The following is a 27,624-nucleotide window of genomic DNA, read 5'->3' on the forward strand; positions in this document are numbered from 1 at the left end:
TCGTGGTGCCTGAGCCATGGGGCTGCAGCTTGGCACCCACCTGCACACAGCTGTAGTTCATTGCCCCTTCTGGAAGAAAAAAGAGGGCAAAATTGTTCTGGATTAAAAAACAGTAAATATTACCTTGAACCCATTGCACTGGTACGTGGTGTTAAGCACATTTGTGCTCTGGCAAGCAGTCTGGTTGGCTAGATATGCTTCTGATGTCAGCCTGCATCACCGTGCTGAAGTCTGTAACCCTCACCTGGCATCGTGAGAAGTCTCTCCCTTGGGGGAAAATCAGGTCCTAGTGATGCTTTGTTTAGAAAACACAACACGAGAATGCTGCATGTACTTAAGTTCTATTTAAAAACATGGACCCCAGGAGGTCCCTTCCAACATGAGCTGTTCTGAGTTGCAGCTGGTGTTGGTTCATGCACTGTTTTGCTGCCTCTGTGCAGGGCAGTGGTACAGCCTGGCGCTGGGGGGAGTGGGAGTGAAGTGATGGTACACCAGGGTGTGATACAACACTCAGCTTTGCTTAATGAAACAGTTTAACCCCCTCTTTTCCTCTCTGTGGCAGTGCTGAATCTGGCCAAGCATTACTTTCATGCTACAGACTACATGGGAACAGGTATAAGTACTGGTAAACAACGTCAGCTGTTTTCATCATAATTTCTGCTTTTATGTACGCCAGGCACCTTTGAGCAGCAACTCATTGATATGCTTTAACATTTTTGATCTCACATTTATAACTATTTGAACTGTTGCCTCAATTTCTTCTCCACGGGCAGGAAAACTGAGGCTCTAATAACTTAAGACCAATATTTCTGTGTATGCTTGACTTGCAGAACAACAACCTGCCTCTTCAAGACTTCTTAGAGCCTGAAATTTAATCAAAGAGTGTTGGTGCGTTTTGGTTCCAGAATGATGACTACTCCAGAAGGTGATTATCAATTGTTTTGGCTTACTCATATGCTTAGCTATCTCAAGTTAGCCATCCCAGCCATTAAAACTACTTACATCACTTATTTTTATTGGCAAATATAGGCAAAATGCCAAAATGTTGCAAGAGGATTTAGATATCCAGCTCCCATTGTTTACAGTTACAGTGTCAAACAGTAACTAGGCCTGAAGGAAAATACAGACTATTTGATCCCATGGCCTGGTGATGGTTTTGTTTTTTTTTTTGGACCACGCTGTGTCTACATTCAGAGTTTGATTCTGAGCCACTGAAGTCCACGAAAACACTATTGACTTTGGTGGGAGAAAAATACTAGGTTTCTAACAAAGTAACCTGTGCCAGAGCAGTGCTATGGGTATAGCAGCAGAACAGAGCAGGATGACTAACACATTGTATAAAGCATTGCTTTTATGTAGCAGCTTTAACTGATAGGTTCAGCTCAGTCAAGAGCATCTGCATGACCTTATGTCCTATTAGCAAGGTTTGCCTACTTAGCGAAGGGCCCTTGGTGTGCCGTGTCCTTGGGTGGCAGTAAGGAGTGTGGCCATGCAGAGCCCCTGAGGAGCAATGGCTGAACACCTGAAGGCGTGATTGATGAAACAGTTTAGGAAGAGAGCCAGCATTGGGTTGGACTTGATCCAGCATCTGTATACATAGATGGAGTTTCTCTGCTGTCCTGTTCTTTATCTGTGGCTGCAGGGGACGTGGCTCTTTCAGGTTCTTGAATATTGGTTTGCTTCTGGGAAACACAAAGGGCTAAAGACTTGTGCTGATACAAGTTACCCTCTCATAGGTTACACTATTGTCTGGTTCTTATAAACTGTCACCCTGATGCTTATTTGATTCATCACTTCTTTCATCTCTCTGAAATGTGACTGAGCTGGCTAATGCTTTTATTATCCCTCACTAGATGTCAGGAAGAAGCAAACTTACACCAGTGTACATGAGGCAGTGAAAGCTGGTGATGTAGAACAGCTTGCATTAATGATAAAACGTGGAGCCTCTATCGACGAGGTGGATTTAGTCCACAAGTTCACACCATTGCACTGTGCTGCACACTCTGGAAGCCTGGAGGTAAAATCATAAAATCATAGAATAACCTGGGTTGAAAAGGACCACAATGATCATCCAGTTTCAACCACCTGCAGGGTTGGCAACAACCAGACCAGGCTGCCCAGAGTCACATCCAGCCTGGCCTTGAATGCCTGCAGGGATGGGGCATCCACAGCCTCCTTGGGCAACCTGTCACCACCCTCTGTGTGAAAAACTTCCCTCTAATCTCTAACCTAAACCTCCCCTGTCTCAGTTTAAATTCATCCCCCCTTGTCCTAAAAATATCTACCCTTGAAAACAGCCATTCCTCCCCTGTTTATGTTAGTGTTTGGACACAGCAAGGTTTTATGGGTTAACGTTTTCCTCTGGGGAGAGGCTGAACACAACATTGCTAGCTTTGATCAAGCTAGATCTATAATCTCTGCCTGCTCTTTTTTTCTGATTTAAGGTATTCACTAAGGAAAGATGTGCAGTTTGTTAGGACTACATTTTACCTTTCTGAAGCCCCAGGCAGTTTATGTAATCAGTGTCCTCAGATTTTACAAAATCAGAGCTTTTCTAACACCAAACAAGGTGTGCCTTCTGGTCTCCCCTTCTAGCCTCATTACCTTCTTTTGTCCTTGTGTTTTCCCCTTCACTCAGAACACTTGGAAAATCCATAAGGATATGTTTAATATTCTGAAAGTGACTGAGCCAAGCGAGAAGTGACACAGAAATGTTTGTTCATTTCCCAGTGTTCTGTCCCATGCCTCATTCTCTACAGAAACAGTTCAAATACAGTTCATTTTCATAAGCAAGAACACTGACTGTTGATGCAGAAATGATTTGATTTCCAGAAGGACTGAGCTGCTGCATTCAGCACAACATTCACCTTCCTGTTACAGCCTCCTTGTGCAATGTTTATAGCGATCTTACTTTGAAACAGCAAGGCTGTAAATAACCGTATAAAAAATGAAGTCCCAAAGGAAAGAGAGCTGGAGACTAGCCTAAAAGAAGACAGTAAATAGTAATGATGTGTAACAAAAAGCTTTAACTAGTTTTGTAGTTTATTATTTTCTTAATTGTTCTTTAAGCTTTCCATGGAAAGCAATAACACCTGCTGAAAAAAAGGTGAATAAAGTTAAAATAATCTGTGATGGGTGAGAGGAGAGATGGGATTACATATACTCAAGAAAGCCTAATAAATGAACTGAGGCTTTACATTTGATTCATGGCATCTTTCCTGCTGTTCATTTTAGCTGGACTTCAAATGAGCATCTTTGCACCATTTTTCCCCAGTGTTTTTACCTCATGCCACATGAACGCTCTCACAGTCTGCATTTTAAGTATGGAATTGTAAGATAAAGAAGGCACACTGCAAGTCATTGCAATTAGTAGGTTGGTTGTGCTTTTTGTGCCCTTGGATGAAGCCTTGAGACCATGTCATTTCCTAACACTGTTTGAAATGTAACATCTACTGTTGATTTATAGTTAGCATTTGCCTCAGATGAGTTATAAGAATTGTTATGGAATAAGAGTTTATTAAATGAATAAGAGCTTGTTTTTGGTTGTGCAGTGCCTTCACTGGTTGCTCTGGCATGGAGCTGATGTGACACGTGTGACAGTCAGAGGCTGGACAGCAGCTCACCTTGCGGCAATCTGTGGGCAGGATGCTTGCGTGCAGGTATGTAGAGATATTCACTCTCCAGCAAAAGGAAGGCAGGCCTTTGGTTTGGACACTTCCTCATGAAGATCAGCTGAAAGTGTTCCTACTGGAGCTGGCTCTGTGTCTTTACAGCTGAAACCAAGTCACTGGTAAAATGACTGCACTCGTTTGTTCCCTCTGTGCTATCAGATTTATCAGAGGAACCCAGCTGACCATCTCAAGTCACCCTGTGAGACAGTGTTTGCTCTTTCAGCCTGTGAGCTTTGCATTTCTTGTAGGCTTTGTTAATAAATGGAGCAAACCTAGAAGCTCGAGATGACCGCGGGTGCAGCCCATGGGCAGTCGTACACATTGCAAACCATACTGCGAAGTGGAGCGGTGAGAGCCTTCTACCTGCAATTCCCTAATGCAGAGCCAGAGTCTGGTATCCTTTTCCATACCAAACCCCTCACTAACTGAGGTTTGGGACTATAGATTAACCTCTGTTGGTACATTCTCATTGGTGACGCTGTGAATTTATTTGTAGTGTAAATTTGCATTTTTTTAATCGTAAGATGTTAAAAAAATCCAGTTGTGTATTATATAACGACTAACACGGTGGTAGATGTCTGAAAACACAACTTTTATGTGTGTTTTATTTCAATGAAGCCACGAACCTGTGAGAAATACGTCTTATGCCGCTTTCGTGGCTTGAATTTGGAGAAATATTTGATTTTGTTTAAATAAAGTAGCACAATGAACTGTTGATACTTATTTATAGAATGTCTCATGTCTAAGCTTCATAAACTAACCTGCAGCTTTTGTTTTAGAATGTAAACGCAGCAGACAGGAATGACTGGAAGCCTGTTCATTATGCTGCTTTTCATGGTCGCTTGGGCTGTTTGCAGCTTCTTGTTAGATGGGGAGCATGCATAGGTGATGTGGATACTGATGGAAACCTTCCAGGTATGTCAGGAATAATCATTTGGTTTTTCAGCCCTTGTTGTGGATGTGATAACTCTAGCACATCATATATAAAACACACCAGCAGCACTGATAGGACAATAGATAATGGTTTGGTAGGACAGAAGGGAACCACTTAAAACTAAAAAAGGAGATTAAATGGTAGGAATAAATTCTTTACTCACAGGGTGCTGAGGCCCTGGCATGGCTGCCCAGAGAGCTGTGGGTGCCCCATCCCTGGAGGTTCTCAGGGTCAGGTTGGATGGACCCTGGGCAGCCTGAGTTGTTGGGGGGCAGGCAGCCCATGGCAGGAGGTAGGAACTGGGTGATCTTTGAGGTCCCTTCCAACTGAACATGTCATTCTGTGATTCCAAGTCTCTGGAGCTGTTCAAGGCCAGGTCAGGTGGCATTTTGGGCAGCCTGGTCTAGTGGGAAGCATCACTGCCTCCCTGCCCATGGATGGTCTCTAAAGTCCTTTCCAAACCTAACCGATGACTGTATGATTTGTTCCATGCTATCAACCTCGTTATTCTATTTTTATAATGATGGGGGAATACATAAATCCCAAAGTACTTGTTGGTTGGCAGCAGTATCCTGTTCAGCTCCCACTGCTGCTGGCAAGGCTCAGAGCTCCTGGGAGCTGGCATAACTCACATCAGAAGCAGGCACAGCCTGACTGAGTGCTGTGTAGGTGGGCATTCCCTGTGCCTGTGCCAATGGAGATCATAGGAGGAGAAGGGCAGGTGGGGCAGCAGGCAGGTTCTGCTGCTATCTGCTCCTTTTTGAATGTATGCCAAGCTTGAACAGCTGTGCCAGTGTGATCAGATTCTGGCATGTTCATATGCAAGCTTTTGCATCCAACTACTTCTTAACTGGCTTGGTAAAACCCTTGTTCTCATTTACCTCTGATTTCTCCATCTTGATTTATGGCATACCAGTATTTCTGTGTTATCTATAGTCTGTACTCTCTTCAAAATCCTGTGTGTAGCCACTTTAGCACAAAAAATGAGCACTCTTTGTTTCTTGCCCTTCATAGTTTCTCCACTGTCCCTTTGCTTACCACGCTACTGCCTCAAATTACTCTGTAAGGTGAATGCTGTCTTTCAACCCTTTATTCTTGTTACATCGTTTCCCCTTTAACATTTGCCTTCTTAAGGTTTGTCATATTATTTGTTCTAAATAGCCTATTTTCTTACCTCTATAACTTGTTTGCAGGTTTAGATTTATTCTTTAAATCCATTTTAAAATATTTTATCCTCTGCCGAGTGCCATTTACCCAGAAAACTGATGTCTATGTTCTGTTCTGCAAACCCAGGCTTTGTTAAAGGACCTGGGGCTCTTACATCCCAGCAGGACATCTGGTGTAGTGGCTCAGGCAATAAAGAATCATGATGCTAGGTGCTCTGGTGACAACATAGAAGGTAGCTCAGTTTGCACTTGCTTCTGTTATCATCCAGAAGAAAGAAAATGCATTGTAACACTGTTAATAAAAGATTAACAGAAGTGCTGTGCTCTACATACCACTGTCAATTTAAATCATCTCTATATAATTCAGCTTCAAGATTAGCTGGCCAGTGCTATAATTTAATCTGAAAGTACTGACAGGAATTTACTGAGGTTGCAAATCTATGCTCCTAAAGCTCAAGAATTGTAACACTGCAACTTTTGCATGTTCAGCCTGGAGAAGAGGAGGCTCAGGGGAGACCTTATTGCTCTCTTTAACTTCCTGAAGGGGGGTTGTAGTGAGCTGGGGGTTGGCCTCTTCTCTCGTGTAATCAGTGATAGAACTAGAGGGAATGGTTTTAAGCTGCGCCAGGGGAGGTTCAGGCTGGACATTAGGAAGTATTACTTTCTCGGAAAGGGTGATGAGGCATTGGAATGCACTGCCCAGGGAGGTGGTGGAGTCACCAACCATGGGAGTGTTCAAGGAATGTTTGGATGTTGTGCTGAGGAATATGATTTAGCCAGGAAGTATTGGTAATGGTTGGACTAGATGATCTTCTAGGTCTTTTCCAACCTTGATAATTCTGTGATTCTGTGATTCTGTGATGTGCCAGAAGTTAGCTTAGGGGACTTGTCCTGGATACATCATTAGCAACTATGAAGATAATCAGAAATACATAACTCTTTTGCCCACAGAATGTCAGTCAGAGCATTTTGATGGAGTGATAATGCATACTGAGTTAATACGTGGGGTGATAATCTATATTATGTTAATACATGGGGTGATAATACGTTGCATAATAACTGTGTTTATTTTGCAACTTCTTCCCATTGATGGGACTGGAGACTATGATTTATTACATAATAACAAACATATATTTTGTACCTCTTACTTTGCTACAGGCCCGGCACTCTACTGGTGTTGAATAACTAAAGCTCAGAGTAGCCTAAAGGACAGGGGAGGGAGCACTTCTGCCATATAGGGAAGCAGTCAGTGCTGCGCTGGGTCAGAACAGCTCCTGCTCACACAACTCTCCACAACTGTAAATGTTAAAATTGTAATAGAAGTGCATTGAATACATCTACATATTAATGGGAATATCAGGGGACGTACCTCCAAAGCTCTTCCCAATAAAGTGAATGTCACTGTCATTTTATAAGGTGAAGTAATGGAGCTGCAGAGGTGTGATGCAGTTTGTTGGGAGTGGTGCAATGGATGTGGGACTGAAACAGGTGCCCTAACTCCTAACCAAAGACTCCTCTTTCAATCCCTCTGTTGTCTTATCTAGGAGAGAGAGGCCAGATCACAGCTGCTAAGGAGTAAACATTCCATGGGAAACAGAAGACCCCACCAGTGCATCCCTAGTTGTTGCTCTGGGGTCTCTTGGCAGTGTCATGATGTGTTGGCTGCAGTCAGCTCTGACAGGGCATTTTCTTTTCAGATCCTGTTTTTGACAGCTTTCTTTTACCTCCTTTGCCTATAGCTGAACTCTGTCCTGGATAGGAGCTGAGCATTCCGTATCCAGCTGCCTGCTCCCTCCCACTGTGCAGTGTTGGACACTAGATCTAACAGTTGGTGGAAACACTGCCTTCCTGGTGGTCAGCAATACCCTGCTCTAACATACTTGGTTTCCCCTTGTTCCATAGCTCATTTGGCAGCAGTGGAAGGACACCTGCATTGCTTTAAGTTCCTGGTCAGTAAAATGGCCAGTGTTATGCACACTTTAAAAGCAAGGAATGACCATGGAGAGACTCCAAGGGACTTGGCTGAGAGGTTCTATAAAGACAATATTCTGCAATATATTGACAGTGTGGAAAAAGAGGGGGAGCATCCAGAGACACAGGAAGGTGAGTAGGTATCAAATCTTAAAAGTTGATTAAAATTTACTGTTAAAATAGACATAGTAATTCTATGAAGCACTCGATTCTGAAATCTTGTATGAGCAGAACTATAACCTTTATATATTGCTATTGTAAGGTATGACTGTTGCTTAGGATGCTTGTGGCTCTTACTGACAGCTAGACTGGGATACTCTGCTCAACTTCATAAATAGTATTTACAATAATCAGAATAAAGCTTCTCACATTGTGTTGCAATATGAGTTGTTGTACCAAGTTGCCCATGTTCTGCCTAGACTCCAGCAGAGATCCAGAATCAATGAGTTTGCAGATTTGCCTGTTCATGATTCTCAATAACTGCTTAGCCTGGAAAGATCCCACTGAAATTAAGGTTACTTGCTAACCAGGAATACTACTGCAGTCAGCATAGCAAAGGACACGAGGGTGGTGAGGTTTCAGAGGAGGACGCTGAACAGAACAAGGATATGAGCACTGCACCTTCACCTCTCTACTATTCCCAGACACATGATTTCCCTATCTGCTAGTCTTTTGTCATTGTGCTTACAGGTATAAACACTAACACGCTCCACCTATAAAAAATAACCAGAAAAATCAAATGGCCTGCATGAATAGTTTTTAAACAAGAATCGTAGAATCATAGAATGGCCTGGATTGAAAAGGACTGCAGTGATCATCCAGTTTCAACCCCACTGCTATGTGCAGGGTCACCAGCCACCGGACCAGGCTGCCCAGAGCCACATCCAGCCTGGCCTTGAATGCCTGCAGGGATGGGGCATCCACAGCCTCCTTGGGCAACCTGTTCAGTGCGTCACCACCCTCTGTGTGAAAAATATCCTCCTAATATCTAACCTAAATCTGCCCTGCCTCAGTTTAAAACCATTCCCCTTTGTCCTATCACTGTCCACCCTCATAAACAGCCATTTCCCCTCCAGTTTATATGCTCCTTTCAAGGACTGGAAGGCCACAACAAGGTCTCCCCTGAGCCTTCTCTTCTCCAATCTAAACAAGCCCAGTTCCCTCAACCTTTCCTCATAGGACAGATGCTCCAGCCCTCTGATCATCTTAGTGGCCGTCCTCTGGACCCGCACCAAGAGCTCCATGTCCTTCCTGTACTGGGGACCCCAGGTCTGGATGCAGTACTGCAGATGGGGCCTCACAAGAGCTGAGTAGAGGGGGAGAAGTAGTATAGTTTATGTATTTGTTTAGACTATGGAAATCTGAATAGGTAGATGACTACTGTTACCGCCAGTAATAAACATTAGCTATAAAATAAAGGTATACTTCTTAGTTCAGATTTGTGAAATTAATCACTCAGCTGTATAAGATGCCTGTAGACGTAACCAAGTGAAGTTTAGTCAAGTCTGTGATGAACAATCCTAGATATGCAGCTGCATTTTAGCTAATTAAAGGTGCATTAACCTTGCTATGGAATGCCTGTGAGTGAGTTGTTATCAAAGATGCAAATTGAGACAAATATGAGCAGGTTTTGTGGAATTACTGGCATCTGCTCAGAAACATGCATTTCATTTTCAGTTTTAGATTTCCCAGCTCATGACGCTGCTTTCAGAGGGGACTTGTTAGAACTCAGAAGATTAGTGAGTTGTGGAGCAATCAATATTAATGAGCGGGATGATAAGGGATCCACTCTCATGCACAAAGGTAAGTAATTATGATCAGTGTTTGAGCTTTTTACTGTTTATTGCTGGCTTCTTTACTTAAATTTTCAACTGGCTGCTCATTAGATAAACTTAATGAAAACCAGCATCTCATTTTCTGAAGGCCTGAAGGAGCAACCTTGAAAAACATTTAATGACATATGCATATGCAGGGGTCACTTTAACAACAAAATAACCAAGCTGAAGTCAAGATAGAACACAGAATCACAGAATCACAGAATCACAGAATGACCCGGGTTGGAAGGGACCTCAAGGATCATGTAGTTCCAACCCTCTGCCTGGCAGGGCCACCAAACATACACCTTTACTAGATCAGGTTGCCTAGGGCCCTGTCCAACCTGGTCTTGAACACCTCCAAGGACGGGGCATCCACAACCTCACTGGGCAGCCTGTTCCAGGCCCTAACCACTCTCCTAGTGAAGAACTTCACCCTAACATCCAACCTAAATCTTCCCTCTTTTAACTTAAAACCATTTCCCCTAGTCCTGCTATTAACAGTTTGTTTTAAAAAGAAAACAATTTGTATCCAAATAGAAATGGCAAAGAAAAGATAGAGGTATTCCTGTAATATACTTTTAACACAATTTCCCATAATTCGTTTTGCTCAGAGAAAAAATGGCAGAATTTTTTAAAACATGTAGAGAAAAACTTTACATTCCTTCACATTTCTTCCCACTACCTTTTCTTGGATAGTTTCTAGCCAACAATTGTTTCACCCCCAAACTTCACCTCCAGTGTTTCCGTTACGGAGAACTTTTATGGCTGATTATCAGTACATTTCCTTGTTTTAGTCTGACACATCTCCCAATGGGGTGCTGTCAGAGGCAGATCTGTTTTACCTTAAGAAAAAGGCTCGCTGGTTTCAGACAGACATGCCAAGGACAATCTTCCATATGTGAGACATCATTACTGGGGACCATGCAGTGTGGGCAGTAGCCGTGCTGATGCATGGGACTGAGAACATTTAGTACAGAAAGCTCACGTACAGAAAGAGTTGCACGTACATTTCAGGGACCAGAAAAAGGTTCAAACCCACTCCGTGTGATATTCCCTAAAAATCAATATACTCACATATTCTCTGAAATAGCATCTCTCCTTTGTGGTCTTAATGAACCCAAATTATGTCATGTTAAACCATGACAGAAAGGGGAAGTAGGAAGTTCAAAACGCTGCTGTACATGGCTGACTTGTGTTTACCTTTCTTCCCCCAGCTGCAGGACAAAGGCATATCCATTGCTTGCAGTGGTTGATTGAAATGGGGGCTGACTGTGACATTACAGATGATGCTGGAGAGACTCCAAAGGACGTAGCCAAGAGGTAGCAGTACATGCCACAGCTCTTTTGTTCAACATTTATTTTACTATTTAAATATCAAGTCAGCTTTGTTGTAATTACTCCTGATTTTTGGTGATGAAGCAAGAACTAATCAAGCCCTTGAACTACACTGATAAGCAAAGCCACATCGTAGCTGTAAAAGTCTGAACGTTTATTTTTTACTTATTTATTTTGAGCAAGGTCAGGCATGAAAGATGAAAACTATTGGATCTGCAAAAGGAAAATTGCGAGCCTGTGTGCTCCAGCTGTACAGAGCAAATGGGAGCTAGAGAAGGCTGGTTGATTTTTATTTGATAAAAGTAATGTAGTTGCTGATGAGATTCAGTTAAGAAATCCTACAAAGCAAAACATGTTTCTGAAGTGGGAGTCGCTGTAATAAGATTTCAGTGAGGCAGAGCGCTGTGGAAAGGAGATTGCTGCTCATGGTTTGTGCACTAATGCTTCCTCAGATCCTGAAACACTGTCCTCTGGACAGGAACACAAAGTGTTTTAGAGTTTCTATCTCATGTGGGGGGCATGGCTGTGTGCTTATAGGTTACAGGGTTATATCAGTGTAGGTTAACTGTTCTCTGTGCAGATTTGCCCAGCTAGCAGCTGTGGAACTTTTGACCCAAAGAACTGGAGATGGTAACTCTAGTGATGAAGAACTGGATGCAAGCAACATAGCATTTTTTGAAAGACATGGTGTGGAAGGGAGTACAGATAGCAAAGAAGACTTAATCCTGGATAAAGAAGAGAAAAAGAATGCACGCAGTAAGCACTGTCTTTCTTCACTCCTTATTCCAACAGGCAGAAGAATTAGTTCTGTTTTCTAAGTAAGTCAACCTATCTGCACCTGCTTTGCTGTCAGTGGGTTTGATAATTAAGATGACATGAGACCAGTTGTTGAATTCAGCCACTGCACACAGCAATGCTGTAATACAGGCCTCCACTAACTCTATTTCCAGCCTGGGACAAAAGGGGGGAGAATAAACCCATTCTGAAGGAGAGTTCTGATGCAAAAGAGTGATCCTGCAATATGCGTGGTAGCTGCTATGACCTGTGGCAGCTGGGGAATGGGGGGACAACTCCTAAAGTCCCCAGTCCAGTCTGAACTGGGCATCAGCTACCCAGCAAGATGAACAGCCAGCAGCCAGTCACCATGGAAGCATTCAAGGACCATTTCACTCCCTTTTCTAAATACAGAGAATTCATATTCTCTGTCCGGGACAAACTGATAACCTCTCAGTTCAGAATGTAGCAAAGGCTGCAGCTCACTTCAGTGTCCCAAGCTGAAAGCTGTTAACATACTCACTCCAGAATTTCCTTGCACCACACCTCACAATCTTAGCGAGATCAAGCAGCAGGGCTGCCATCTATCCCACTAACCGGAGGCAGAGCAGCAGGGCTGCCATCCATCCCACTAACCGGAGGCAGAGCAGCAGGGCTGCCATCCATCCCACTAACCGGAGGCAGAGCAGCAGGGCTGCCATCCATCCCACTAACCGGAGGCAGAGCAGCAGGGCTGCCATCCATCCCACTAACCAGAGGCAAAGCAGCAGGGCTGCCATCCATCCCACTAACCGGAGGCAGAGCAGCAGGGCTGCGGGCTCTATCCCGGCTCTCCCTGAGGCGGCCGATCTCGGCTCGGCAGCCATCCAGCTGGCTCTCCAGGTTTTCCCTCCTGACTCGCTCGGATTCCAGCTGAGCCTCCAGCTCCCTCACGGTCCTGCAAAACACAAAGGGGACAAACAGCATCAAGAACAGCCAGCCGTGCCCAGTCCGCTCCAAGAGTGTTTTAAGGAGCAGGCTAGTGAGAGCAGAAAACAGCTCAAATGCAGCGTACTCCTGGCTCGGGACCCTTTGTAAAAGCTCCTGCGTCGACTGCTTTGACTACCATAGAGTCAGCTGTGCTTGACTCTTCTGACCGCGAGATGGAGACGTCTCCCTGCGCAGCGAACCAGCGCCGGGCTCCGGATGGGACGAAACCCAGCTCCGCCCCCAGCAGCAGCTGGCTCCTGTGCACACTTTCCGAAGTGATTTGGAACAATCAAATGAGAGACTGCATGACACTTCTAAAAGGAAGCTGAAGCACTGGTTGAGCCAGTTGCACAGGTCACATCAGTCACATTCACAGTGGCTATTAAATTAACTATTAAATTCCCGAAACTGCTTAGCTGAGACCTAATTCTGATCTATACCTATATATAACAGCAACTGACCACCTGAGAACCACTACTTCAGTTTCAGAAGGTCCTAGGGATGGACCTAGAGATGATGCTCTCTGGCCTCCACTAATTGCACATCACTTGTGACATGGGTTTGAGGAGGCCCAAGCACGTTAAGGACATGTTCATCTACAGTGACTAAGAACAGCACATAGCCAAATGTTTGACAGGCAGAGGTAGAGTTAGGGATGTCTTCTTGTGCAGGCTGTCATCCTGCACAAGCACAAGAAGAATGGAGCCATCAGTCATTTGTGTTGTACTGCAGTGTTGATCCTCATGGCAGGAGCCCACAAATGGCCTGAAGTCCTTTTCTTTTAAGCCTGGCTAAATTCACTAAGTGAAAAAGGCAGAATGGCCAAAGCAATCTGAGTGTAAAGTACCCTTAAAAAATGCACTAAAATGGAACACATTATAATGTTGGCCTTACTTCTTAAACTCCTTTTCCTCTTTTTTCATCTTCCTCTCCTCCTCAGTTATTCCTCCCAGCTGTCTGTAGTTGCTGTAGGAAATTTCCAGAAGTTGCTGAAGTTCCTGAATCCTGCGATAGGCCCTTACTGTAAGACAGGATTCAACAGGTAAGTAAAATGCATGGAAATAGCTGAAGACATTCATGCTGATGTTCAGCATGACAAAGAGTCACACAAAGAGCAGTAACCACGCTCAGCAGATGCTGAGATACACCTGCACAGTACACTGCGCTCAGAAAAAAAGAGCATTCAACTGTGGTTTCACTGCAGGGATTATAACAGTCTAACAGTCAGAATGTCCTGTGCCACAATTCTCTAGAATTTACTGAAGGGAGGATGTAGTGAGCTGGGGGTTGGCCTCATCTCAGTGCTTACACTGAGCAAGTGCAAAAAAGGAAAAGCAAGACTGAAAGTGAAAAGCAAGACTGAAGGGGAAAAGCAGCAGTGAAACGGAAAAGCAAGACTAAAAGGGAAAAGCAGCATTGAAAAAGAAAAGAAAGACTAAAATGGAAAAGCAGCAGTGACAGGGAAAAGCAAGAATAAAAAGGGAAAAGCAGCAGTGAAAGGGAAAAGCAAGAATAAAAAGGGAAAAGCAGCAGTAAAAGGGAAAAGCAGCAGTGAAAGGGAAAATCAGCAGTGAAAGAGGAAAGGAAGACTAAATGGTAAAAGGAGCAGTGAAAGGGAAAAGCAAGACTAAAAGGGAAAAGCAGCAGTGAAAGGGAAAAGCAAGACTAAAAGGGAAAATCAGCAGTGAAAGGGAAAATAAGTAGTGAAAGAGAAAATCAGCAGTGAAATGGAAAACCAGCAGTGAATGGAAAAGCAGCAGTGAAAGGGAAAAGCAGCAGTGAAAGAAAAAAGCAGCAGAGAAAGGGAAAAGCGGCAGTTACAGGGAAAAGAAAGACTGAAAGGGAAAAGCAAGACTAAAATGGAAAAGCAAGACTAAAATGGAAAAGCAAGACCAAAAGTGAAAAGCAAGAATAAAAGGGAAAAGCAAGAATAAAAGGGAAAAGCAAGACTAAAAGAAAAAAGCAAGACTAAAAGGGAAAAGCAAGACTAAAAGGGGAAAGCAGCAGAGAAAGGGAAAAGCAGCAGTGAAAGGGAAAAGCAAGACTAAAGGGAAAAGCAAGACTGAAGGGGAAAAGCAGCAGTGAAACGGACAAGAAGCAGTGAAAGGGAAAAGCAAGACTAAAAGGGAAAATCAGCAGTGAAAGGGAAAAGCAGCAGAGAAACGGAAAAGCATCAGTGAAATGGAAAAGCAAGACAGAAATGGAAAAGCAGCAGTGAAACGGAAAAGCAAGACTAAAAGGGAAAGGCAGCAGTGAAAGGGAAATACAGCAGTGAAAGGGAAAAGCAGCAGTGAAAGGGAAAAGCAAGACTGATAGGGAAAAGCAAGATTGAAAGGGAAAAGCAAGACTGAAAGGGAAAAGAAAGACTAAAAGGAAAAAGCAAGAGTAAAAGGGAAAAGCAAGACTGAAAGGGAAAAGCAGCAGTGAAAAGAGAAAAGCAAGACTAAAAGGGAAAAGCAGCAATGAAAGAGGAAAAGCAGAAGTGAAATGGAAAAGCAAGAGTAAAAGGGAAAAGCAAGAATAAATGGGAAAAGCAGCAGTGAAATGGAAAAGCAGCAGTGAAATGGAAAAGCAGCAGTGAAAGGGAAAAGCAGCAGTGAAAGGGAAAAGCAGCAGTGAAAGGGAAAAGCAGCAGTGAAAGAAAAAAGCAGCAGTGAAAGGGAAAAGCAGCAGTGAAAGGGAAAAGCAAGACTGAAATGGAAAAGCAGCAGTGAAATGGAAAAGCAGCAGTGAAAGGGAAAAGCAGCAGTGAAAGGGAAAAGCAGCAGTGAATGGGAAAAGCAGCAGTGAAAGGGAAAAGCAAGACTGAAAGGGAAAAGCAGCAGTGAAAGGGAAAAAGCAAGACTGATATGGAAAAGCAGACTGAATGGGAAAAGCAAGACTAAAAGGGAAAAGAAAGACAAAAGCGGCAGTGAAAACGAAAAGTAGCAGTGAAATGGAAAAGCAAGACTGAAATGGAAAGGCAAGACTGAAAGGGAAAAGCAAGATTAAAGGGAAAAGCAGAAGTGAATGGGAAAAGCAGCAGTGAAAGGGAAAAGCAGCAGTGAAAGGGAAAAGCAGCAGAGAAAGGGAAAAGCGGCAGTTACAGGGAAAAGAAAGACTGAAAGGGAAAAGCAAGACTGAAAGGGAAAAGCAGCAGTGAAAGGGAAAAGCAGCAGAGAAAGGGAAAAGCGGCAGTTACAGGGAAAAGAAAGACTGAAAGGGAAAAGCAAGACTAAAATGGAAAAGCAAGACTAAAATGGAAAAGCAAGACCAAAAGTGAAAAGCAAGAATAAAAGGGAAAAGCAAGAATAAAAGGGAAAAGCAAGACTAAAAGAAAAAAGCAAGACTAAAAGGGAAAAGCAAGACTAAAAGGGGAAAGCAGCAGAGAAAGGGAAAAGCAGCAGTGAAAGGGAAAAGCAAGACTAAAGGGAAAAGCAAGACTGAAGGGGAAAAGCAGCAGTGAAACGGACAAGAAGCAGTGAAAGGGAAAAGCAAGACTAAAAGGGAAAATCAGCAGTGAAAGGGAAAATCAGCAGTGAAATGGAAAAGCAGCAGTGAAAGGGAAAAGTAGCAGTGAAAGGGAAAAGCAGAAGTGAAAGGGAAAAGCAAGACTAAAAGGGAAAAGCGGCAGTGAAAGGGAAAAGCAGCAGTGAAAGGGAAAAGCAGCAGTGAAAGGGAAAAGCATGACTAAAAGGGAAAGGCAAGACTAAAAGGGAAAAGCAAGACAAAAAGGAAAAAGCAGCAGTGAAAGGGAAAAGCAGCAGTGAAAGGGAAAAGCAGCAGAGAAAGGGAAAAGCATCAGTGAAATGGAAAAGCAAGACTGAAATGGAAAAGCAGCAGTGAAACGGAAAAGCAAGACTAAAAGGGAAAGGCAGCAGTGAAAGGGAAATACAGCAGTGAAAGGGAAAAGCAGCAGTGAAAGGGAAAAGCAAGACTGATAGGGAAAAGCAAGACTGAAAGGGAAAAGAAAGACTAAAAGGAAAAAGCAAGAGTAAAAGGGAAAAGCAAGACTGAAAGGGAAAAGCAGCAGTGAAAAGAGAAAAGCAAGACTAAAAGGGAAAAGCAGCAATGAAAGAGGAAAAGCAGAAGTGAAATGGAAAAGCAAGACTAAAAGGGAAAAGCAAGAACAAAACTGAAAAGCAGCAGTGAAAGGGAAAAGCAGCAGTGAAATGGAAAAGCAGCAGTGAAAGGGAAAAGCAGCAGTGAAAGGGAAAAGCAAGACTGAAATGGAAAAGCAGCAGTGAAATGGAAAAGCAGCAGTGAAAGGGAAAAGCAGCAGTGAAAGGGAAAAGCAGCAGTGAATGGGAAAAGCAGCAGTGAAAGGGAAAAGCAAGACTGAAAGGGAAAAGCAGCAGTGAAAGGGAAAAAGCAAGACTGATATGGAAAAGCAGACTGAATGGGAAAAGCAAGACTAAAAGGGAAAAGCAAGACAAAAGCGGCAGTGAAAACGAAAAGTAGCAGTGAAATGGAAAAGCAAGACTGAAATGGAAAGGCAAGACTGAAAGGGAAAAGCAAGATTTAAGGGAAAAGCAGCAGTGGATGGGAAAAGCAGCAGTGAAAGGGAAAAGCAGCAGTGAAAGGGAAAAGCAAGACTGTAAGGGAAAAGCAAGACTGAAAGGGAAAAGCAGCAGTGAAAGGGAAAAGCAAGATTAAAAGGGAAAGGCAAGACTAAAAGGGAAAGGCAAGACTAAAAGTGAAAAGCAAGAATAAAAGTGAAAAGCAAAAATAAAAGGGAAAAGCAAGACAAAGAGAAAAAAGAAAGACTAAAAGGGAAAAGCAAGACTAAAAGGGAAAAGCAGCAGTGAAAGGGAAAAGCAGCAGTGAAAGGGAAAAGCAAGACTGATACGGAAAAGCAAGACTGAATGGAAAAAGCAAGACTGAAAGGGAAAAGCAACAGTGACAGGGAAAAGCAAGACTAAAAGGGAAAAGCAGCAGTGAAAGTGAAAAGATTGACTAAAAGGGAAAAGCAGCAGTGAAAGGGAAAAGCAAGACTAAAAGAGAAAGGCAAGACTAAAAGGGGAAAGCAAGAATAAAAGGGAAAATCAAGACTAAAAAGAAAAAGCAGCAGTGAAAGGGAAAAGAAGCAGTGAAAAGGAAAAGCAGCAGTGAATGTGAAAAGCAGCAGTGAAAGGGAAAAGCAAGACGAAAAGGGAAAGGAAAAATTAAAAGGGAAAGGCAAGACTATAAGGGAAAAGCAGCAGTGAAAAGGAAAAGCAGCAGCGAAAGGGAAAAGCAGCAGCGAAAGGGAAAAGCAGCAGCGAAAGGGAAAAGCAGCAGCGAAAGGGAAGAGCAGCAGTGAAAGGGAAAAGCAAGACTAAAAGAGAAAGGCAAGACTAAAAGGGAAAAGCAAGTATAAAAGTGAAAAGCAAGAATAAAAGGGAAAAGCAAGAGTAAAAGAAAAAAGCAAGTCTAAAAGGGAAAAGCAAGACTAAAAGGGAAAAGCAAGACTAAAAGGGAAAAGCAGCAGTGAAAGGGAAAAGCAGCAGTGAAAGGGAAAAGCAGCAGTGAAAAGGAAAAGAAGCAGTGGAAGGGAAAAGCAGAAGGTAAAGGTAAAAGCAGCAGTGAAAGGGAAAAGCAGCAGTGAAAGGGAAAAGCAGCAGTGAAAGGGAAAAGCAGCAGTGAAAGGGAAAAGCAGCAGTGAAAGGGAAAGGCTAGACTAAAAGGGAAAGGCAAGGCTAAAAGGGAAAGGCAAGACTAAAAGGGAAAGGCAAGACTAAAAGGGAAAGGCAAGAACAAAAGGGAAAAGCAGCAGTGAAAGGGAAAAGCAGCAGTGAAAAGGAAAAGAAGCAGTGGAAGGGAAAAGCAGAAGGTAAAGGTAAAAGCAGCAGTGAAAGGGAAAAGCAGCAGTGAAAGGGAAAAGCAGCAGTGAAAGGGAAAAGCAGCAGTGAAAGGGTAAAGCAGTAGTGAAAGGGAAAACCAGCACAGAAAGGGAAAATCAAGACTAAAAGGGAAAAGCAAGATTAAAAGGGAAAAGCAAGACTAAAAAGGAAAAGCAAGACTAAAAGGGAAAAGCAGCAGTGAAAGGGAAAATCAGCAGTGAAAGGGAAAAGCATCAGAAAGGGAAATGGAAAAGCAGCAGTGAATGGGAAAAGCAAGACTAAAAGGGAAAGGCAAGACTAAAAGGGAAAGGCAAGAGTAAAAGGGAAAGGCAAGACTAAAAGGGAAAAGCAAGACTAAAAGGGAAAAGCAAGAATAAAAGGGAAAAGCAGCAGTGAAAGAGAAAAGCAGCAGTGAAAGTGAAAAGCAGCAGTGAAAAGGAAAAGAAGCAGTGAAAGGGAAAAGCAGCAATGAAAGGAAAAAGCAACAGTGAAAGGGACAAGCAAGACTAAAAGAAAAAAGAAGCAGTGAAAGGGAAAAGCAGCAATGAAAGGGAAAAGCAGCAGTGAAAGGGAAAAGCAGCAGTGAAAGGGAAGAGCATCAGTGAATGGGAAGAACAGCAGTGAAAGGGAAGGGCAGCAGTGAAAGGGAAGAGCAGCAGGGAAAGGGAAGAGCAGCAGGGAAAGGGAAGAGCAGCAGGGAAAGGGAAGAGCAGCAGGGAAAGGGAAGAGCAGAAGGGAAAGGGAAGAGCAGCAGGGAAAGGGAAGAGCAGCAGGGAAAGGGAAGAGCAGCAGTGAAAGTGAAAAGCAGCAGTGAAAGGGAAAAGCAGCAGGGAAAGGAAAAAGCAAGACTAAAAGGGAAAAGCAGCAATGGAAGGGAAAATCAGCAGTGAAAGGGAAGAGCAGCAGTGAAAGGGAAGAGCAGCAGTGAAAGGGAAAAGGAAGACTAAAAGGGAAAAGGAAGATTAAAAGTGAAAAGGAAGACTAAAAGGTAAAATCAGCAAGGAAAGGGAAAAGCAGCAGCGAAAGGGAAAAGCAGCAGCGAAAGGGAAAAGCAGCAGCGAAAGGGAAAAGCAGCAGCGAAAGGGAAGAGCAGCAGTGAAAGGGAAAAGCAAGACTAAAAGAGAAAGGCAAGACTAAAAGGGAAAAGCAAGTATAAAAGTGAAAAGCAAGAATAAAAGGGAAAAGCAAGACTAAAAGAAAAAAGCAAGTCTAAAAGGGAAAAGCAAGACTAAAAGGGAAAAGCAAGACTAAAAGGGAAAAGCAAGAGTAAAAGTGAAAAGCAGCAGTGAAAGGGAAAAGCAACAGTGAAAGGGAAAAGCAAGACTAAAAGGTAAAAGCAGCAGTGAAAGGGAAAAGCAAGACTAAAAGGTAAAAGCAGCAGTGAAATGGAAAAGCAGCAGTGAAAGGGAAAAGCAGGACTAAAAGGGAAAAGCAAGACTAAAAGGGAAAAGCAAGACTAAAGGGAAAAGCAAGACTAAAAGGGAAAAGCACGACTAAAAGAGAAAAGCAAGACTATTAGGGAAAAGCAAGAATCAAAGGGAAAAGCAAGACTAAAAGGGAAAAGCAATACCAAAAGGGAAAAGCAGCAGTGAAAGGGAAAAGCAGCAGTGAAAGGGAAAAGCAGGAGTAAAAGGGAAAAGCAAGACTAAAAGGGAAAAGCAGCAGTGAAAGGCAAAAGCAGCAGTGAAACAGAAAAGCAGCAGTGAAAGGGAAAAAAGACTAAAAGGTAAAAGCAGCGGTGAAAGGGAAAAGCAAGAATAAAATGGAAAAGCAGCAGTGAAAGGGAAAAGCAGCAGTGAAAGGTAAAAGCAGCAGTAAAAAGAAAGGCAATACTAAAAGGGAAATCAGCAGTGAAAGGGAAAAGCAGGAGTAAAAGGGAAAAGCAAGACTAAAAGGGAAAAGCGACACTAAAAGGGAAAAGCAACACTAAATGAGAAAGGCAAGACTATTAGGGAAAACCAAGAATAAAAGGGAAAAGCAAGACTAAAAGGGAAAAGCAAGAGTAAAAGTGAAAAGCAGCAGTGAAAGGGAAAAGCAGCAGTGAAAGGGAAAAGCAAGACTAAAAGGTAAAAGCAGCAGTGAAAGGGAAAAGCAAGACTAAAAGGTAAAAGCAGCAGTGAAAGGGAAAAGCAGCAGTGAAAGGGAAAAGCAAGACTAAAAGGTAAAAGCAGCAGTGAAAGGGAAAAGCAGCAGTGAAAGGGAAAAGCAGCAGTGAAATGGAAAATCAGCAGTGAAAGGGAAAAGCAGCAGTGATAGGGAAAAGCAAGACAAAAAGGGAAAATCAGCAGTGAATGGGAAAAGCAAGACTAAAAGGTTAAAGCAGCAGTGAAAGGGAAAAGCAGCAGTGAAAGGGAAAAGCAAGATTAAAAGGGAAAAGCAGCAGTGAAATGGAAAAGCAGCAGTGAAAGGGAAAAGCAGCAGTGAAAGGGAAAAGCAGCAGTGAAAGGGAAAAGCAAAACTAAAAGAAAAAGGCAAGACTATAAGGGAAAAGCAAGACTAAAAGGGAAAAGCAAGAATAAAAGGGAAAATCAAGACTAAAAAGAAAAAGCAGCAGTGAAATGGAAAAGCAGCAGTGAAAGGGAAAAGCAGCAGTGAAATGGAAAAGCAGCAGTGAAAGGGAAAAGCAGCAGTGAAAGGGAAAAGCAGCAGTGAAAGGGAAAAGCAAGACTAAAAGGGAAAGGCAAGACTAAAAGGGAAAGCCAAAACTAAAGGGGAAAAGCAAGACTAAAAGGTAAAAGCAGCAGTGAAAAGGAAAAGCAGCAGTGAAAGGGAAAAGCAGCAGTGAAGGGTAAATGCAAGAGTAAAAGAATAAAGCAGCAGTGAAAGGGAAAAGCAGCAGTGAAAGGGAAAAGCAAGACTAAAAAGGAAAAGCAAGACGAAAAGGGAAAATCAAGACTAAAAGGGAAAAGCAGCAGTGAAACGGAAAAGAAGCAGTGAAAGGAAAAACAGAATTGAAAAGGAAAAGCAGCAGTGAAAGGGAAATGCAGCAGTGAAAGGGAAAAGCAGAAGGGAAAGGGAAAAGCAGCATTGAAAGGGAAAGGCTAGACTAAAAGGGAAAGGCAAGATTAAAAGGGAAAGGCAAGACTAAAAGGGAAAGGCAAGACTAAAAGGGAAAGGCAAGACTAAAAGGGAAAGGCAAGAACAAAAGGGAAAAGCAGCAGTGAAAGGGAAAAGCAGCAGTGAAAAGGAAAAGAAGCAGTGGAAGGGAAAAGCAGAAGGTAAAGGTAAAAGCAGCAGTGAAAGGGAAAAGCAGCAGTGAAAGGGAAAAGCAGCAGTGAAAGGGAAAAGCAGCAGTGAAAGGGAAAAGCAGCACAGAAAGGGAAAACCAGCACAGAAAGGGAAAATCAAGACTAAAAGGGAAAAGCAAGATTAAAAGGGAAAAGCAAGACTAAAAGGGAAAAGCAGCAGTGAAAGGGAAAATCAGCAGTGAAAGGGAAAAGCATCAGAAGGGAAATGGAAAAGCAGCAGTGAATGGGAAAAGCAAGACTAAAAGGGAAAGGCAAGACTAAAAGGGAAAGGCAAGACTAAAAGGGAAAGGCAAGAGTAAAAGGGAAAAGCAAGACTAAAAGGGAAAAGCAAGAATAAAAGGGAAAAGCAGCAGTGAAAGAGAAAAGCAGCAGTGAAAGTGAAAAGCAGCAGTGAAAAGGAAAAGAAGCAGTGAAAGGGAAAAGCAGCAATGAAAGGAAAAAGCAACAGTGAAAGGGACAAGCAAGACTAAAAGAAAAAAGAGGCAGTGAAAGGGAAAAGCAGCAATGAAAGGGAAAAGCAGCAGTGAAAGGGAAAAGCAGCAGTGAAAGGGAAGAGCATCAGTGAATGGGAAGAACAGCAGTGAAAGGGAAGGGCAGCAGTGAAAGGTAAGAGCAGCAGTGAAAGGGAAGAGCAGCAGGGAAAGGGAAGAGCAGCAGGGAAAGGGAAGAGCAGCAGGGAAAGGGAAGAGCAGCAGGGAAAGGGAAGAGCAGCAGGGAAAGGGAAGAGCAGCAGGGAAAGGGAAGAGCAGCAGGGAAAGGGAAAAGCAGCAGGGAAAGGAAAAAGCAAGACTAAAAGGGAAAAGCAGCAATGGAAGGGAAAATCAGCAGTGAAAGGGAAGAGCAGCAGTGAAAGGGAAGAGCAGCAGTGAAAGGGAAAAGGAAGACTAAAAGGGAAAAGCAAGATTAAAAGTGAAAAGGAAGACTAAAAGGTAAAATCAGCAAGGAAAGGGAAAAGCAGCTTTGAAAGGGAAAAGCAGCAGTGAAAAGGAAAAACAGCAGTGAAAGGGAAAAGCAAGACTGAAAGGGAAAAGCAGCAGTGAAAGGGAAAAGCAAGACTGAAAGGGAAAAGCAGCAGTGAAAGGGAAAGCAGGATTGAAAGGGAAAAGCAGCAGTTAAAGGGAAAATCAGCAGGGAAAGGGAAAAGCAGCATGAAAGGGAAAAGGAAGACTAAAAATGAAAAGTAGCACTAAAAGGGAAAAGCAAGACTAAAAGGGGAAAAGCAAGACTAAGAAGGAAAAGCAGGAGTGAAAGGGGAAAGCAGCAGTGAAAGGGAAAAGCAAGACTAAAAGGGAAAAGCAGCATTGAAAGGGAAAAGCGAGACTAAAAGGGAAAAGCAGCAGAGAAAGGGAAAAGCAGCAGTGAAAGGGAAGAGCAGCAGTGAAAGGGAAGAGCAGCAGGAAAAAGGAAAAGCAGCAGGGAAAAGGAAAAGCAGCAGGGAAGGGGAAAAGCAGCAGGGAAGGGGAAAAGCAGCAGGGAAGGGGAAAAGCAGCAGGGAAGGGGAAAAGCAGCAGTGAAAGGGAAAAGCAGCAATGGAAGGAAAAAGCAAGACTAAAAGGGAAAAGCAAGACTAAAAGGGAAAGGCGAGACTAAAAGGGAAAAGCAGCAATGGAAGGGAAAATCAGCAGTGAAAGGGAAGAGCAGCCCTGAAAGGGAAAAGCAGTAGTGAAACGGAAAAGCAGCAGGGAAACGGAAAGGCAGCATGAAAGGGAAAAGGAAGACTAAAAGGGAAAAGCAAGATTAAAAGTGAAAAGGAAGACTAAAAGGGAAAAACAAGATTAAAAGTGAAAAGGAAGACCAAAAGGGAAAATCAGCAAGGAAAGGGAAAAGCAGCAGTGAAAAGGAAAAAGAGCAGTGAAAGGGAAAAGCAAGACTGAAAGGGAAAAGCAGCAGTGAAAGGGAAAAGCAGCAGTGAACGGGAAGAGCAGCAGTTACAGGGAAAAGCAGCATGAAAGGGAAAAGTAAGACTAAAAGGTTAAAGCAAGATTAAAAGTGAAAAGGAAGACTAAAAGGGAAAATCAGCAAGGAAAGGGAAAAGCGGCAGTGAAAGGGAAAAGCAGCGGTGAAAACGAAAAGCAGCAGTGAAAGGGAAAAGCAAGACTAAAAGGGAAAAGCAGCATTGAAAGGGAAAAGCAAGACCTAAAGGCGAAAGCGAGACTAAAAGGGAAAAGCAGCAGTGAAAGGGAAAAGCAGCAGTGAAAGGGAAGAGCAGCAGGAAAAAGGAAAAGCAGCATGAAAGGGAAAAGGAAAAGCAGCAGGGAAAAGGAAAAGCAGCAGGGAAAGGGAAAAGCAGCAGTGAAAGGGAAAAGCAGCAGGGAAAGGGAAAAGCAGCAGGGAAAGGGAAAAGCAGCAGGGAAGGGAAAAGGAGCAGGGAAAGGGAAAAGCAGCAGGGAAAGGGAAAAGCAGCAGGGAAAGGGAAAAGCAGCAGGGAAAGGGAAATGCAGCAATGGAAGGAAAAAGCAAGACTAAAAGGGAAAGGCAAGACTAAAAGGGAAAGGCAAGACTAAGGGAAAAGCAAGACTAAAAGGGAAAAGCAGCAGTGAAAGGGAAAAGCGGCAGTGAAAGGGAAAAGGAGCACAGAAAAGCAGCACTGAAAGGGAAAAGGAACAAGAAAATGCAGCACTGAAAGGGAGAAGGAGCCGTGAAAGTGAGAAGCAGAACTGATAAAGAAAATGAGCCCTGAAATGGAAAAGGAGCCGTGAGAGGGAAAAGGAGAACTGATAAAGAAAAGCAGCCCTGAAAGGGAAAAGCAGCCTTGAAAGGGAAAAGGAGCCCCGAAAGGGAAAGGAACAGCATAAAGTAACACTGATAGGGAAAAGGAGTACATAAAGGGCAAAGGCAATACTGAAAGAGAAAAGGAGCCCTGAAAGGGAAAAGCATCAAAGCAAGGGAAAAGAAGCACTGAAAGGTAAAAGGAACAAGCACAGGGAGCAGGCAGGTAGGCACAGCAATCAAAATTATATCATTCATGACATAAGAAACTCACTTTTGCCTGGTGGCAACGACAGTCCATTCCCATCCTGTCCCTCCATGTAATGAACATTGCATTTGGCCTTCTAACAGCCTCCTGGATGAATCCACCAAAAGCAAGGAAGCACCCTGCCCTTACTCTGAAGAGAGAAAGAAAGCAAAGTTCATGGAAACAGGCACACAAGGCTCGCAACAAGACACGGTGCTCCAGATCATGACAGAGATAGGGCTACCACAGTGCCAGAACATGATTTACCACTAAAGGAAACATCTGGGGGCACATTCACAACTTCAGCACAAGCTGTAACGGCTCAGCATGTTTAGCTTTATCGTTCAGCTGGAGAACGAGATACTTCGAAGTATCAGTCAGCAAGCACTCGGATGAGCCTGCCCTCTGGTTTTAACGATGACAGACATCATTACTGCCACCTCTGACACCTTACCAGGAGATGCTTCCATTTATTAGCTTGGTTTTGATTCCTTCCATCAGCAGCTGCTCCTAAACTGACCTCCATTCATACAGTGATACCATCAACTTCCAGCACGAGCTGACCTGCAAGACAGAGAAGAGAAAGAAGGATGGCAACAAACACTGACATAGCACAATCTAATATTCTTGAACAGCCACAAAAGAGACAAAACAGGAGATAAGTGCATCTGCAGCAACACCCCAGTTCATAAAGAAACGCAACTCCAGCCTGGCCTCAGCAGCCCTTATATATTTCTTACACATTTGATTAAGCCAACTGCAGTTTGAACCAGGAGAATTCACAATCTCTTGCAAATGAGCAATACAAAGAAATATAAAAAAAAAAAAAAAAGGAAAACACACAAACACACCTCCCTGACATGACATCTTGCCTCCTGAGCAGGTCACAGTGTCCCTCACTCAGATGTAGAGCAGGGAGGAAGATGAGACCCCATGTGTTCCTTGCTGCGCACTCCCATCTAAAAGGTCCATATGCTCCTTGGGAAGCACAATGCCACCTGGGGAAAAGAGAAAGCAAGAACAGGACATGCAGGCGGCTATCACCCAGCAGAAGGCCAGATCCTTCCATCTGTTATCCGCTCCTCTTTTTAGTCCTAATAGGGCCCCGAGGATACAGAAATAGCAGTGCTTAGCAGAAGGACTCGGAGAAGGACCGGTAGAAACTGTCAGGAGGACAACTGGCATCGTGTGGACACAAACAGGCTGTTGGTGCAAGGAAGGAAACAGCACCTGAGCATTTCACCAGACAGGTTCCATCCTCTCTGTCTTCCTGCAAAGATACAAGGATAAAAACTTCATTTCCTCTGAGCAACAATTGGAAACAAGACCAGAAAATTATTCATTCAAAGGCACTTTTAGGAGATGTATAACAGAGTCCTTCCCAGTTACACGAGCTTACGCTGTGGCCTTTGGAGAAACAAGCTGCCTTTGTGGTCCTGAGGACTCCTTTTTGTCATCTGTTGGGCACAGCTAGAGAGCTTTTCTTGTACAAACCTATGCCCTGTGTACCTTTCTCCATCCCAAAACCTAGAGTTGCGGTGCAGACACTGGAGGCTGACCAGAGCAGTAAAAGAACAGAAGAGGGGAAAAGCAGATACAGGTAAGACACCTAAAAGAAAGGAAAAGAGCAGAAGAGAAGGAAGGATACGGTTAAGAACAAAGGACAGAAGATGGAAAGTGCTATAGAGGATTGGACTGGACATGAGCAGATCAGAGCTACACCAAGGTGTGGCTTCTCCCTGTGTCCCTATCCACCACTGGCAACATCCCCCAATGACAGGGATGATGCTGCTCCAGCAGCTGATGGGGTTGTGGTCTGGGGTTACGTTCTATGCAGAGCCTCCACAACCTGCTACAGACCTCCAGTTCCCTGCCACTTCTTTTTTTTCCAGGTGTCTGCACACAAGGAACAGGTGTTCTCTATGCCCTGCATACTGGTAATTAGTGTGGGCAATTACTGTGTGGGAATTGGGGGAGGGAAATTCAGGGGTGAGATAGTGAGGAGGAATTGGAGGGGGCTGGGAAATTGTTTGGGTGGGATTGTAGAGATCAGATATGACTGTGAGGATGGGGGATATTTGGTTGGAAATACTGTCATTTCTATTACTCATTGCTTTGTGTGATAAGTTATTAAATGCTTTATGTTCCCTCTGCTACATCTCTGCTTGCAGTCATTTGTGCAGTGACAAAGGTCCTCAGCTCTACATGCCCCTCCAGGGTAGGATGGAGCACCACAGATGGCAGTGTTCCACAGCTGCCACCAGCAGCCCCAGCTCGTCCCTCCACACCTGAGGTGTGAGTGGCTGTGAGAGGAATGTCTCTGTGGAAGTGCAGCTCATTCCTCCCCTCTGATGGGGGCAGAAGGCATCTGCATTTCCCTCATGGCTCTTATTTCCTGCGTTACTGTGGGAAATGAGCTGAGCCACTGTGGCTCTCTACTATGGCAAGCTCTGCAGCTCTGCCACTGTCTTTATACTCAGCTGTTCCTGTGTGTAATGCTCCACACTTGGACCCTGCAGAGCCCAAAGGCCTCCTTGGCTGCTGTTACTCACCTGGACATTGAGGGTGCTGTGTCTCCAGTCTGTACCTGCTTCCAGGTGTCACTTGCAAGACACTGCGAGTCCACCTGGTTGGAACTGCAGTCAACAAACACAAATGTGAAAGAAATAAGAAAGGATTCTTTCATTTCACAGGCTTTCATCTCCATTGAAAGATGTTCTGCTGTGCAGCACAGCTGGGAGCATTTCATATGTGCAAAAAAGGGGGATAGGCCCTGGCTGTGCCGGGCCCCCTTCCGGCCCAGGCCCCAAAGCAGCCCCGACTGTGCTGGGTTCCCCTCTCACCTGGGCCCTGCAGTGGCCTCAGCTGTGCCTGGTCCCCCTCTGCTCTGGGCCCTGAGCTGGCCCCAGCTGTGCCTGGTCCTCCTCCATCCTGGGCCCCAAGGCCCTGCCTCTGCCTGCTCCCCCTCTGCTCTGGGCCCTG

General features: G+C 43.9%; 2 protein-coding genes across 6 annotated transcripts; one reads left to right on the forward strand and one right to left on the reverse strand.

Annotated features, from left to right (window-relative positions):
* Positions 1–322: 322 nt before the first annotated feature.
* LOC146752581 (ankyrin repeat domain-containing protein 42-like) lies at positions 323–27,615 on the reverse strand. 5 transcript variants are annotated; one of them, XR_014940560.1, is made up of 9 exons: positions 27,195–27,321; positions 25,873–25,912; positions 25,494–25,640; positions 25,097–25,206; positions 24,670–24,793; positions 13,532–13,658; positions 12,461–12,605; positions 1,877–2,011; positions 323–864 (listed from the first exon to the last, which is right to left on the reverse strand). XR_014940560.1 is itself a non-coding variant. In XM_085531727.1 (8 exons), the coding sequence occupies exons 5-8, from the start codon at positions 24,713–24,715 to the stop codon at positions 1,964–1,966; spliced, it is 366 nt and encodes a 121-aa protein (XP_085387853.1). In that variant the 5' UTR covers positions 24,716–24,793; positions 25,097–25,206; positions 25,494–25,640; positions 25,873–25,912; positions 27,195–27,321; the 3' UTR covers positions 989–1,963. The 5 variants fall into 5 exon arrangements, 4 of the variants coding, with proteins under 4 accessions (XP_085387853.1, XP_085387849.1, XP_085387852.1 ...); XM_085531727.1 differs by lacking the exon at positions 323–864 and having other exon boundaries at positions 989–2,011; XM_085531723.1 differs by lacking the exons at positions 323–864; positions 1,877–2,011 and having other exon boundaries at positions 10,886–12,605.
* On the forward strand, positions 2,066–9,761 carry LOC146752582 (ankyrin repeat domain-containing protein 42-like). The gene is made up of 4 exons (XM_085531728.1): positions 2,066–4,019; positions 4,451–4,586; positions 7,674–7,874; positions 9,420–9,761. Exons 1-4 carry the CDS (start codon positions 3,957–3,959, stop codon positions 9,551–9,553), a joined length of 534 nt encoding a protein of 177 aa, XP_085387854.1. The 5' UTR covers positions 2,066–3,956; the 3' UTR covers positions 9,554–9,761.
* Positions 27,616–27,624: the final 9 nt, after the last annotated feature.

This window comes from Coturnix japonica, unplaced genomic scaffold, assembly GCF_054131305.1.
Source record: "Coturnix japonica strain WE unplaced genomic scaffold, WE-NBRP24 Scf044, whole genome shotgun sequence".
Lineage (NCBI taxonomy): Eukaryota > Metazoa > Chordata > Aves > Galliformes > Phasianidae > Coturnix > Coturnix japonica.

What these genes read in the sequence shown, in the direction of transcription:
- LOC146752582 (XM_085531728.1), top strand. Translation starts at nt 3,957, where the DNA reads ATGACCGCGGGTGCAGCCCATGGGCAGTCGTACACATTGCAAACCATA. An exon ending in CCATACTGCGAAGTGGAGCG is followed by an intron (nt 4,020 to 4,450) that starts GTGAGAGCCTTC and finishes CTTTTGTTTTAG; the next exon opens with AATGTAAACGCAGCAGACAG. An exon ending in TACTGATGGAAACCTTCCAG is followed by an intron (nt 4,587 to 7,673) that starts GTATGTCAGGAA and finishes CTTGTTCCATAG; the next exon opens with CTCATTTGGCAGCAGTGGAA.
- LOC146752581 (XM_085531726.1), bottom strand. Translation starts at nt 24,715, where the DNA reads ATGGAGGGACAGGATGGGAATGGACTGTCGTTGCCACCAGGCAAAA. An exon ending in GTCGTTGCCACCAGGCAAAA is followed by an intron (nt 13,659 to 24,669) that starts GTGAGTTTCTTA and finishes CCTGTCTTACAG; the next exon opens with TAAGGGCCTATCGCAGGATT. An exon ending in GAGGAAAAGGAGTTTAAGAA is followed by an intron (nt 12,606 to 13,531) that starts GTAAGGCCAACA and finishes TGTGTTTTGCAG; the next exon opens with GACCGTGAGGGAGCTGGAGG.